A 13,548-nucleotide genomic window follows, 5' to 3' on the forward strand; every position below is an offset into this window, starting at 1 on the left:
TTTGGAAGCTAAAGAAAGAAGCCTTCCAGTAAAAATGGAAACCTACTGAAGGTATCAAACGCCCATGGGGCATCTGCTTCACATTTTGGCAGAAACAGAAGTCGTACTGTATATAACCGGGTGCTTATTTAAAGGGCATACTAAGAGCCATATGGGTGGTGCTGGAGTAGTAAAGAGTCACGCACGATCGTGTAGCAACTCACTCAGGAATATAGGTAACACACTAAAAACTGCAACTGACCCTGCCGATTCCTGTACAGACTAGAGTTCCTGACTCCGCAGTACCAAGTGGTTCCTGCATGAGCTGAGATAGCCCTACCCACAAACTAGAATATGGGCCACAACTCAAACCTATGCTGCCTGAAAGGCCATCGAGCACTCCACGCTACTCCTAAAGAACAGCAGGGCAGGAGCAGGGTGCAAATTACCTACAGAAGGCAAAGTGTGCCGAAATAGAAAGAGATCCCAGAGTGAGTAAAACAAACCACAAGATACAAAAATAAAGCATTAAGTACGTACTGTTAGAGTATATGCCGCCTATTTCTTAAAAAGAAACAGAAGATAGGTGCAGAGTAAAGAACATAAACAGCAGGGAGATAAACCCTTGCTGGTCTTTCACTGACTGGCTAAAACTGCAGTATGACTGGGCATCCAAATAAGACTGTCACTAGCAGGTAATACCAGTCAGGGCTCTGGAGTCAGTAAGCCAAACCACCGACTTCTCAATTTCCATGACACCGACTCCAACTCCGACTCCGAGACTCCCTCATACATGGCTCACGTTTAAGTGATAAATTTACTGTAGCACAGATTCAGCTCAGCTAAAAGTCTAGACCCTTAGATCAGGAATAGGACAGACATTTATAGGGACATTTCATAAGTTTCCCAAATTCTTATGAAAAAAATATTTCCCACAAACTGCATTGAACTACTGTACCCAATTTATTATATATTTTAGGAGATGGAATCGGTCCATTTTATACCGAATCCAATTCCGACTCCACCAAAATGGACACCGACTCCGGCTCTATGACTCCAACTCTACAGCCCTGATACCAGCAGATGGAAAGTATATAAAGCCACATCCGAAAAGTGATAAGGCAGACAAATGAGTAAATGAAAACACCTGTTACCCTTAAAAGACTGAAGCAAGTATAACAGAAACTAAACACCTAGAGAAAAGATGCATATGCTGTGGCTTGGAGGACAGAGATGTTGACCACAAAGCACAGGCTCAAGGGTTCGAACCCAGACGCATGACAGATAGCTCTTGACATGCTTCTTTCTCCTTCATTAACCTCCTCCTTTGAGTTTGATAATTGACATGTGACAATCAAGTTGCTGGGGTTGAGCTCCTTCTATAAAAAGGCTGAAGCTGTAAATCAGTGCATCCTTAGTGGGCATTTGGAATTAATGCTAGCTTTTTTGAAATCCCATCCAAAGGGGGGTGTCAACCAAGGAGAAATGACTGTGAAAAGAGACATGGCTCCATGACTCTTTTCCACTGCAGCCCCGCCCCCATGACTCCTGGTAAGTTCTTTACATATAACAGACACTGATTTCAAACTTCTTTATTTCTCAAAGGATGAATCAGACAATTTTAACAGAGACATGTTTGAAAAGCTTGTAACAATGTCATGACAACCTCAGTATTTTCAATTTTCTTCTGTGCCTACTGATGACAATTCAACCTCAAGGTGATCATGCATTCGTATTGTCAGATCTGTCCTCACTCGATCATGCACTCGTATTGTCAGATCTGTCCTCACTCGATCGTGCACTCGTATTGTCAGATCTGTCCTCACTCGATCGTGCACTCGTATTGGCAGATCTGTCCTCACTCGATCATGCACTCGTATTGTCAGATCTGTCCTCACTCGATCATGCACTCGTATTGTCAGATCTGTCCTCACTCGATCATGCACTCGTATTGTCAGATCTGTCCTCACTCGATCGTGCACTCGTATTGTCAGATCTGTCCTCACTCGATCGTGCACTCGTATTGGCAGATCTGTCCTCACTCGATCATGCACTCGTATTGTCAGATCTGTCCTCACTCGATCATGCACTCGTATTGTTAGATCTGTCCTCACTCGATCATGCACTCGTATTGTCAGATCTGTCCTTATTCGATCATGCACTCGTATTGTTAGATCTGTCCTCACTCGATCATGCACTCGTATTGGCAGATCTGTCCTCACTCGATCATGCACTCGTATTGTCAGATCTGTCCTCACTCGATCATGCACTCGTATTGTCAGATCTGTCCTCACTCGATCGTGCACTCGTATTGTCAGATCTGTCCTCACTCGATCATGCACTCGTATTGTCAGATCTGTCCTCACTCGATCATGCACTCGTATTGTCAGATCTGTCCTCACTCGATCATGCACTCGTATTGTCAGATCTGTCCTTATTCGATCATGCACTCGTATTGTTAGATCTGTCCTCACTCGATCATGCACTCGTATTGTCAGATCTGTCCTCACTCGATCATGCACTCGTATTGTCAGATCTGTCCTCACTCGATCATGCACTCGTATTGTTAGATCTGTCCTCACTCGATCGTGCACTTGTATTGTAAGATCTGTCCTCATGTGGAGGATGCAACACAACCCAATCATGTCATACTGTATGTACCAATAAAGTATTGTGGGATCGAGAAAGCACAAATACAAAAAAAAAGAATCTGTCTCATCTGTAGGGAGTCAAGTTCTGAATATACTGTATATACAGCAATGTAGCGTTACAAGCTGACAACTCAGAATAGGGGCAGTGTTTAGGACCTACCTGGCATTTAACTTCGCTATAAGACACCAATATTCAGGTTCTCTGTTCGTTTCTTTTTGCATCATCGCTTTAAAGACATCTATAGTGGTCTCCAAAAGCTTTAAGGCCTGAAAACAAAAACAGAAATAGCAAGTAAATTAATTCTGCTGCAACAAAATACGGTACTTTAAAATAAGTTCTCTGCTCTAATAATGTTATAAAACTAATCTGAGCACAAGAAAAAAGACCTGCAAAAATTGTTACAAATGTCGAACTAAAAGTCCCATTAAGGCTACTTTCCCACTATGAGCTTTCGGGGAGTTTTTGATGTTGCAGGTTTTCTACAGTGTTTCTGCACCTACCGTATTTTTCGGACTATAAGACGCACTTTTTTTCTCCAAAATTTTGGAGAAAAGTGTGGGGGTGCTTCTCAAAGTCCAAATGTATACCCATGGGAGTGGTGAATATTCATCAACTTTAATAATCGGGTAAGCTGACCGCAGGCTGCTGCAGGAGCCGCGCAGTGGTACAGCGTGTCGGCTATTAGAGAATCAATGGTCACTGCTCCCCACGCACACAGTCCAGGTGTGGGGAGCAGTGACTCTGCCGGCACAGTATCTCTGTGTCAGAGCGCATGGCGTCATCGCCATGCGAGGCTCACGCTGAGATCAGTGCTGGCTGCAGAGGAGTACACAGCGCTGGAACAGAGGGAAGAAAGGTGAGTAGAACTATTGTTTTATTTTTTTTGTGTGCAGCAGGGGATGAGGGGATCATACATACCAGGAAGAGGGGTAAGGGTGACCATACATACCAGGAAAAGGGATCAGGATGGCCATGCATACCAGGAAGAGGGATCAGGATGGCCATGCATACCAGGAAGAGGGATCAGGATGGCCATGCATACCAGGAAGAGGGATCAGGATGGCCATGCATACCAGGAAGAGGGATCAGGATGGTCATGCATACCACGAAGAGGGATCAGGATGGCCATGCATACCAGGAAGAGGGATCAGGATGGCCATGCATACCAGGAAGAGGGATCAGGATGGCCATGCATACCAGGAAGAGGGATCAGGATGGCCATGCATACCAGGAAGAGGGATCAGGATGGCCATGCATACCACGAAGAGGGATCAGGATGGCCATGCATACCACGAAGAGGGATCAGGATGGCCATGCATACCAGGAAGAGGGATCAGGATGGCCATACATACCAGGAAGAGGGATCAGGATGGCCATGCATACCAGGAAGAGGGATGAGAGATGAAGAGTGCTATGCATACCAGGATGGGGATGAGGGGTGCCATGCATACCAGGATGGGGATGAGGGGTGCCATGCATACCAGGATGGGGATGAGGGGTGCCATGCATACCAGGATGGGGATGAGGGGTGCCATGCATACCAGGATGGGGATGAGGGGTGCCATGCATACCAGGATGGGGATGAGGGGTGCTATGCATACCAGGATGGGGATGAGGGGTGCCATGCATACCAGGATGGGGATGAGGGGTGCCATGCCTACCGGGATGGGGATGAGGCGTGCCATGCATACCAGGATGGGGATCAGGGGGTGCCATGCATACCGGGATGGTGGATTGGGGTGCCATGCATACCAGGATGGTGATGAGGGCCATGTATACCAAGAAGGAAGGGCCATATATACTAAGATGGAGAATATTAACAGAATTGGGGAGCATTACCCCTATACCAGTGTTAGCAGCAGACCCCCTCCCCTATAACAGTTCATCATGACCACATTTTTTGCTTCAATTTTTTTTCTATTTTCCTCCTCTAAAACCTAGGTGCGTCTTATGGTCTGGTGTGTTTTATAGTCCGAAAAATACGGTATTTATTAAAGTAGGTTACTTGCAGTTTTTTACATGCATTTTATCGTGTTTTGGAAGCTGTACATTTTGTCTCTACTTGTTTTAAATAAAGCTGCTTTGTTTTACATACTTCCTGGCACTTGATACAGTCATGTGTGGATTACATGGATTTTTTAACCTACGGACTTTTCGCATCTAGTGCCAGTCTACAGGAAAAATCTGCACATAAAACTCAGCGTACCCGCAAGAGAAAATGTCGTTTTGCGGATTTGAAACTCGCACCCGCAGGTCAGTTTATGCTGAGTAAAATAAAAAAGCACAGTGGGCGGGAAATCTCTATAAATCCCATCCACTTTGCTGGAAATGTGAGACGCTGCGTTTTTGACGCAGCAAAAATACACAGTGTCAAAAACTCACCGTGGGCACACAGTCTTAAATGTTCCCAAAATATTGCACACACAAAGTTTCTACATCAATGTTTAGTGACTCTGGTCCTACATTTGAGCAGAAAGTCCACAAAGAACTCTGCAAAATAAATAAAAAAGGAAAATTGGAGGCGCTCGACACTTTCAGTCTGAATGGTGTCAGAAAAATGGACCGCCGGCTGTCTGAAAATCCTTATGTAAAAAGGCTGAATAAGTTAGCGTGTTCCCACGTTGCACAAATCAACTGAGTTTTACAGTTCCATCCATGTGGCTGATATTCTGAGAAATCTCATGTACCCTGCGAAAAATATTGGCAACGTAAAATGACAGGAGTCTGCAGGACGTTTATATTCTGCAGCAGTCACGGTGCATTTCAACCTCTGCAATCCAGCTGGTGAAATGTGCGGCTTCATGACAATATTGGCAGTGGTAAATACCGATGCATATATTGCTGCTGAGACATGGGAATATTTAACGCACATTAATTGAATATTGGCCTAACCTGACGATATCTGTGGGACCCGCCGACAAGCCGATGTGTAGGGAGGTGTCCACCCTTTCCACCGAGGGCAGGTGTCAGGGGAAAGTAAAGACCTGACATTGTCCATCATCACCTATCTTAATAGATCTCCCTAGCATGACTTTATGTTATGCACACGCCCGGGCTAAGCGGCGTGTGCGTGTGATTGGTAGTGATTCCACTGGACCGTGCCGGAGAGTGAATGCCTGGAGGGGCGTGACTAAGTATTCACCCGATCCGACCAGGGTCGCACGACGGCATACGACGCCAGTGCACCAAGGAGGAACCGAGCAGAGGGACCAGGTGCTACTCCAGGACAGACCCCGGACACGGCTGTTGACCCACACAGGGGAATACAGGAACAGGCTGGCACACAGACTGGTGGGTATAGGCAGGCACGACTGGTATGCAGGCAGGCGGGTATGCAGGCAGGGGGGTAAAGGCAAGCACAGCTAGAGTGCAGACAGGGAGGCACTAGCAGGTAGGAACACAGGCGGGATAGGACCCAGTACACACCGGGACACAGGAACAATACAGGCAAAGGGGTACAGGCAAGCACGGCTAGAGTGCAGACAAGGCTGAGCAGGGAGGACAGGGCTCTGTACACACGGAACAGACAGGAAGGGAAAGGCAGAGCCAGACACCCACAGGGTACTTACAGTGAAGTAGCGAGTGGACCACAAACTCACAAACGGGAGTACAGAGACAACTGGCAGGAGTTAGGTACGAGTTCAGACTCTGCAGAAAAAGGAAGGGAACGGACATAGAGGCAAAAACAGGTAAAGGATAGGAGAGAGTTCAGACTGGAACTGAGTGTACGGAGGAGACCGACACTGCAGCGGGATACAGGAGCGGGTCTGGGAATACTGCCCCCAGAGAGGCGGGACGAACAGGCTAGGAGCGTGTTCAGACAGGACAGACAAGATACAGGAGCGGGTCTAGGTAATCGGCCCCTAGAAGGCAGGAGGAACAGGCTAGGAGCGTGTTCAGACAGGACAGACACGGGAGCTGATACCGCAAAGCAGAAGACATACAGGACTCAGTTCAGACAAGCCTGGAAATACAGCCTCCAGGAAAGGCAGACAAGGAAACAAAGAACGGGACCTGGCACCTTCAGAGTGCAAGCACACACTGAAGGAAACACTATGCTCAGGCAGGGATAGAAGGGAGCTGCTGAGCTATATACCAAGTGACAGACAGCAATAGGCTGAGGACGCACAAGGGGTGTGACCCACAGCAGGTACAAAAGGCAGGAAGTGATCGGGCGCCGCCCTTAAGCAGCAGAAACAGACACAAACAGACAGCATGGAGGGAAGCCAGAGAGACATTCTGGACAGGAGATCAAGTGCGCCCTCTTGCACAGTGGGAGATGGACCACCATGCAAGGACGCCGCCAGGTATGTTACACTTTATTACATGGGCTATTCCAATAACAAGGGTCATGTGTCCCTGGCCCAAAAACAATGGATCGTATGGCAAAACTATGAGAAACTTGTAGGTACGCTCCCTTATAGTCTATGGGCAGTTATGGAAACACTTGGCTGTTTCATAGACTACAATGGAGAGTGCAACCTTTGCGTCTCCTCCCAACAAAAATCCAAGATCGCTCCATTACTAATATGAGTACCCAATGATGTCTGATGCCATCTTGAAGTCTTACCTTCTTTTCCCCACCTTCATTTCTTGCACCTAGAACTGCCTCAGTCAGCATCATGGTGGTTTTACACCACATTTCGGCATCTCTTTGTAGATCTTTGACTTCCAGTAGCAAGGACTTTGCTTGCCCATAATTCTTCTCACCCACGGCCAACACTGATAACAGGTAGATGCACTTTAGTAAGTAGTGCTCATCACCAATATCCTGTGAAGAAGGTAAAATAGGAGGACACAAAACGATGAATCAAATAAAAGAAGAACTATTTTATGGAGAGGGGACTTGCAGGGTGATTCCTAAATACATATGCTGATTTTTTATTAAAAGAAGAACTCACGATTTCACCCCTCAATGTGTCTGGGATGCAGTTACGGACAGCTCAGCCGTCCAATCCGGGGCAGGGGCATGTTGAGCTGTCAGTGTTTTGATTGACAGCTTGGCCGGCCAATCTGAGACTGGGAGGTTCTGGGCTGCCTTCAGGTGTGCCCTGTCCCAGGTGATTGCCCAGCTACACAGCTGGGCTGTCAGTCCCAGATCTCTGCCAGACGCAGATTCAGCTCTGTGTGGTTTGTCTCTCTGTGCCTTGTGTTCTGCTTTTGGATCTTTTTCCTGCCTGACCTTGGACCATCCGTTTTGCCTAGCCCCTTTGCTCTGATCCGCTATCCTCCTGGTCTTCAGACTTCGGACCGTTACCTGACTATGCTTTTGTCTCTTCTCTCTGTTTATGAAGTACCCTCCTGGCTCTTGACCTCAGACTCCTTGACTATCCTGACTCATGGCTTGTCCGCGAGAAGTAGAAAAAAGAGAGGGGTCGCTCACTGGTCTATTCGGGTGCTCTGAAGAAAAGAGTAATCTCAATAGCAAAAAGAACTTCGGCACTCCATACATGAAAATATAAGAAATATTATATCTAGACTAATGTCACTTTGAAAAATGAAGGTTTTTTGCGCATAATTTGGCCAATTTATGTGTGCCCATCAACCACGACAAGGTCACCTTCGTATGATGGGAAACTACGCTATGCTACCACTGGATATGCCACTCTTGGGCTGTAAGCCTGTATGGACAATATGTCTCTGCTTGGGCTTTTAACCTACAATGTATGGGCTGGTAGAGCTAGTTAAAACCACCTGTGACTGAATGGGAGGGACACATGGTCAGAAAAAAGGCTGTCAAACTTCTAATAGTGTGAACACGTACCTGCTGCAATGCTCCAGGAGCGGGATCCCAAAAATGATTAATAGAAAAAAGAGAGGGGTCGCTCCGAAGTTCTTTTTGCTATTGAGATTACGCTTTTCTTCAGAGCACCCGAATAGACCAGTGAGCACATATTGTCCATACAGGCTTACAGCCCAAGAGTGGCATATCCAGTGGTAGCATAGCGTAGTTTCCCATCATACGAAGGTGACCTTGTCGTGGTTGATGGGCACACATAAATTGGCCAAATTATGCGCAAAAAACCTTCATTTTTCAAAGTGACATTAGTCTAGATATAATATTTCTTATATTTTCATGTATGGAGTGCCGAAGTTCTTTTTGCTATTGAGATTACTCTTTTCTTCAGAGCACCCGAATAGACCAGTGAGCGACCCCTCTCTTTTTTCTATTAATCATTTTTGGGATCCCGCTCCTGGAGCATTGCAGCAGGTACGTGTTCACACTATTAGAAGTTTGACAGCCTTTTTTCTGACCATGTGTCCCTCCCATTCAGTCACAGGTGGTTTTAACTAGCTCTACCAGCCCATACATTGTAGGTTAAAAGCCCAAGCATAGACATATTGTCCATACAGGCTTACAGCCCAAGAGTGGCATATCCAGTGGTAGCGTAGCGTAGTTTCCCATCATACGAAGGTGACCTTGTCGTGGTTGATGGGCACACATAAATTGGCCAAATTATGCGCAAAAAACCTTCATTTTTCAAAGTGACATTAGTCTAGATATAATATTTCTTATATTTTCATGTATGGAGTGCCGAAGTTCTTTTTGTCCGCGAGAAGTGACTCAGCATCACACACTCCAGACAAAAATGTTATCCCCGAAACTTTTTTAAATATGTATGTATTCTCCATTATGTATGTTATGTCCATTATGCTCCCATGTAGTAATGACTGATTCCCTCTAATGACTTTGCTTCCCTAGACACCATATTGGCAAATTTGTGATGTATTGCTACAGTCCATACAGATTTAATTATAACATTTTCTTCATCCCGAAATATGACAAATTGTATTTTCTTTCTTTCTTTCATATTTGGTAATTCTATCTACAGCATTTCAGAGGCTCAGTTATTCGGTCTCACCTGGAGAGATTTATACGCTTGTGTTAAAAGAACCCGAGCTGGTTGAAAAAACCCGATATCTATCAGTATATCGGCCTTCTCCAGCCACAGATATGGAAGAGAGAGTCCGCTCAATCCTTTTCCTTCTGAGTGTATGTTCAGCAACTGTAGAGAAAACACAACAGGATCTATGTGAAACATTGTAAAGATAAAGTGACAGAAAAGGACCTATCAATGTCTGGGAATATTCATGAGGCAAAAGGAAACCAAAATGTAACCCTTTCTCAAATATTTCTAATAAGGAAACATAAGAAATGTCCTCACTTTAGTAATAAAAGTTCTGGTCCTTTAAAAGAGGGAGGTTGGCTCTCCACTTTCTCACGATCTTAACAGCAGTGTGAGACTTCCTGCCTCGGGAACTGGGAAATACTACTGTGTGGTAAGAGATTTTGTGTAAACAGAAGGGAGATCTGTGCTAGGCTAAAAAGTTAAAGTCTGTCACAGTTTCTTCTCAATCTGCTGTGAGTTCTTTTTAAATGCAATATGATACTCAGGTAAACCCTTTAGAACAGGGTTCCCCAACTCCAGTCCTCAAGGCCCACCAACAGGTCATGTTTTCAGGATTTCCTTACTATTACACAGGTGGTGGAATTATCACCTGAGCAATACTAAGGAAATCCTGAAAACATGACCTGTTGGTGGGCCTTGAGGACTGGAGTTGGGGAACCCTGCTTTAGAAGCAGCTATGTCTCCCTGAAGCAGAGCAACCACTTAGAACAGGGAAGTCAAATTCAAACGCAAAGATGGCCAAAAAGAAAAACTTGGACAAAGTCGTGGGCCAACCAGTATACAGTGTAATGGGACCCATACAGTCCTCCATACAGTATTATGGGCCCCACATAGTCCTTCATACAGTATTATGGCCACCACATAGTTCTCCATACAGAATAATGGCCCCATATAGGGTTGGTGGTTCTGGTGTCTTGGTTCAAATAAAACCACCCTGCGGGCCAGAGTTTGTCATGTAAGTTTACAAGCAGCCATGTCCTCCGCTTTCAGAATAAACCCTTTAGAAGCAGCTATGTCTCCCTGAAGTAGAAAAACCGTTTAGAAGCAGCCATGTTCGCTGGTTTATGATTAAACCTTTAGAAGCAACTGTATCCTCCTACTTCATCTAAGCTGTATAATTAACAGGGACATTTTATTACATGGCTGATAATTAACAATATTTTGTACACAGTTCAGACATCTAGTAAGAAGTAAGGTTAATTATTGCCTGATTAGCATTTTGAAGATTCACTGCCCATTAGGATGCACCAGTGAATTAATATACTACATCTGTACTTTGATTATGGCTAATTTATAGGCAATCTGATTCTCCCATTGTATTCCATTGACTAGGGAGCCAACAAAAAGTAAAAACAGGCCAAATTCTGTAAAATCTGAGCCCTATTTTACATTTACTATCCAGATGTTGTGTTAATTTAGCCCCTCCAACTCCCATTAGTATCTCTCAGTGAAGAAATTTTGTGCTCACTCTGGTAAGATGAATGCACAACCTGGGTCCTTGTAATATTGAGGGAAATCCTTTGATTTATTAATGACATATATTTGAGAAAAGTCTTTTAATTTAATCTGCTGTCATTTTTTATGTTTTTCTCAGAAGCGGTAAATCCTTTTTAAATAATTAATGTCTCCTTTTGATAGCATTATGTGATATGTCTAAGAGGAAAACATGCAACTCTTGTCTACATCTAAATTAGATATAGAGATGACGGTAAAGCACGTCATGGATTTTATTTACACAAAATTCCAATTTGCCTCATGTCACCATTTCTCAATAAATTCTGGAATTTTTGTAGAAGTTGTAAAGCAAAAATGTTTGAATGACACTGAAACGCAGGTGAAGAAAACATTTCAACATTTCATAATATAAAACTTAGACATTTCCTGTGTTTAGACTAAAATGTTTCCAAATGTAAAGTACAAGTCAGAAATGTGAGCTAGACATAATGAATAACGAAACTTGCAAGATAAGAAATCAGTGCATGTTTTTTTGGGGGGGATTCTTGCCTCTTTTTGTCTCCCTACGCCAACTTGGTGCTCTCCACGAGGAGACCCTCTGTCAAAGGCCTGCCACCTAGCCATACTGTTCTCCTGCTTTTCACTGATGAGTGGAAAAAATCCATTCATAAAACATGTCTGCAAAAGGAGCTTTAGGGTCACGTGGCGAGGGTCTTTAAAAAGTCGATATTAACTTTTAGTATCGCTACTAGCTAGAGTTCTAGTTCTCTTACTCTATTAAGAGGCTATTTGAATATTTAATTTTTCAGGGGAGCGTTACATGGCCTACGCCAACCACAAGGAGAAACTTTACATCTTAGACCCTCAACATAGACATATATACTGTATGTTCTCTTGTAAACATTAGCCAACTTAACGGAATTTTCACACCATAGAAAGTGAGGAAACATTTTCTTATGGATGTCAGGGTCGGGGAACTATTTTTGTTAAAAACTTTTGCCAAAAGTTTATAAAAAAATCAAATTCTCAATAATAATAATAATAACAAAAAAAAAAAGTACAGTAAGTGTTCTTTATATTTCTATAACCTGCAGAACCTTAAGGATTTGGGCATGACTATTTGTTTCTTGTAACTTTGGGCTAAGTGGCATGAAACAAAAACATACAACACTACGGCGTTAAACTGAGCAAAATGCCGCATATGAGACCACTTACCTTTTGTTTACAGCTCACTGAAGGGTTAACTCGGCTTCCAGTCACATTACTGTCATCTTGCTTTTCGTTTTTGAGCATAGATATTTCTTGTCTACAGCTATAAGGCATCATCAGATATACAAGTCAAAAGACAAAAATTGGGAAGAATTATAGATACGGTATATTTACCTTTATAGAAACAGAGCTTTATACTAAACATCCCCAACTACAGTGATAATTACCTGTGTTGTCCCACAATAGTCTAAGGGCACACATGTCAAACTCTGGCCCACAGGGTGATTTTATTTGGCCAGCAACGACTTTCAACTGTATCAGCTCAGCATACTGGATACTCTATTATACTCTATGGAGGATGATGTGGGGCCCATTATATTGTATGGAGGACTATGTGGGGTCCTTATACTGTATGGAGGACTATGTGGGGTCCGTTATACTGTATGGAGGACTATGTGGGGCCCATTATACTGTATGGAGAACTATGTGGGGTCCTTATACTGTATGGAGGACTATGTGGGGCCCATTATACTGTATGGAGGACTATGTGGGGCCCATTATATTGTATGGAGGACTATGTGGGGTCCGTTATTCTGTATGGAGGACTATGTGGGGCCCATTATACTGTATGGAGGACTATGTGGGGTCCGTTATACTGTAAGGATGACTATGTGGGGTCCATTATTCTGTTTGGAGGACTATGTGGGGTCCATTATACTGTATGGAGGACTATGTGGGGCGCATCATACTGTATGAAGGACTATGTGGGGTCCATTATGTTATGCTCACGCCCGGACAGACTGGCGTGAGCGTGATTAGTGATCCCACTGGACCATGAACCAAGGAGTGCCTGGAGGGCTGTAACTAAGTATCAACCTGGTCCGACCAAGGTCGCACGGCGGCTCAGTCGACTCCGTGAACCACGGAGGAACCGAGCAGAGGGACCAGGTGCTACTCCAGGTCAGACCCCGGTCACAGTTGTTGACCCACACCGGGGATTGCAGGAACAGGCAGGTTAGCTGGTATGCAGACAGGTGGGCACTGGCAGGCACGGCTGGTATGACGGCAGGTGGGTACTTAGCAAGCACGGCTGGTATGAAGGCAGATGGCTACTGGCAGGCATGGCTGGTATGCAGACAGGCGGGTACTGACAGGCACGGCTGGAATGCAGACAGGCAGATACTGGCAGGTATGAACGCAGGCTGGATAGGGACCAGTACAGACTGGGATACAGGAACAGAGCCGCAGGTGCGGTGGACTAGTAGAGTAAAACCGCAGGAGCGGTGAACAAGCAGAGCGGAGCAAAACCGCAGGTGCGGTGAACAAGCAAAGCGGAGCAAAA

The 13,548-nt window shown here is 44.7% G+C and overlaps 1 protein-coding gene across 2 annotated transcripts in view; it reads right to left on the reverse strand.

The window, feature by feature from the left end:
- The window catches only part of CFAP46 (cilia and flagella associated protein 46), a 231,327-nt gene that overhangs the window by 92,677 nt on the left and 125,102 nt on the right, over nucleotides 1-13,548 (reverse strand). For both annotated transcript variants that reach the window (XM_073685201.1, XM_073685200.1), the window contains exons 35-38: nucleotides 12,213-12,309; nucleotides 9,495-9,638; nucleotides 7,202-7,402; nucleotides 2,791-2,897 (exon numbers count right to left, since the gene is read on the reverse strand). In XM_073685201.1, the coding sequence (XP_073541302.1) occupies nucleotides 2,791-2,897; nucleotides 7,202-7,402; nucleotides 9,495-9,638; nucleotides 12,213-12,309 (549 nt within the window). The remainder of the gene's footprint in view (nucleotides 1-2,790; nucleotides 2,898-7,201; nucleotides 7,403-9,494; nucleotides 9,639-12,212; nucleotides 12,310-13,548) is intronic.

This window comes from Phyllobates terribilis, unplaced genomic scaffold, assembly GCF_046119375.1.
Source record: "Phyllobates terribilis strain yellow unplaced genomic scaffold, ASM4611937v1 Scaffold_5__5_contigs__length_657084704, whole genome shotgun sequence".
Taxonomy (NCBI): Eukaryota; Metazoa; Chordata; class Amphibia; order Anura; family Dendrobatidae; genus Phyllobates; species Phyllobates terribilis.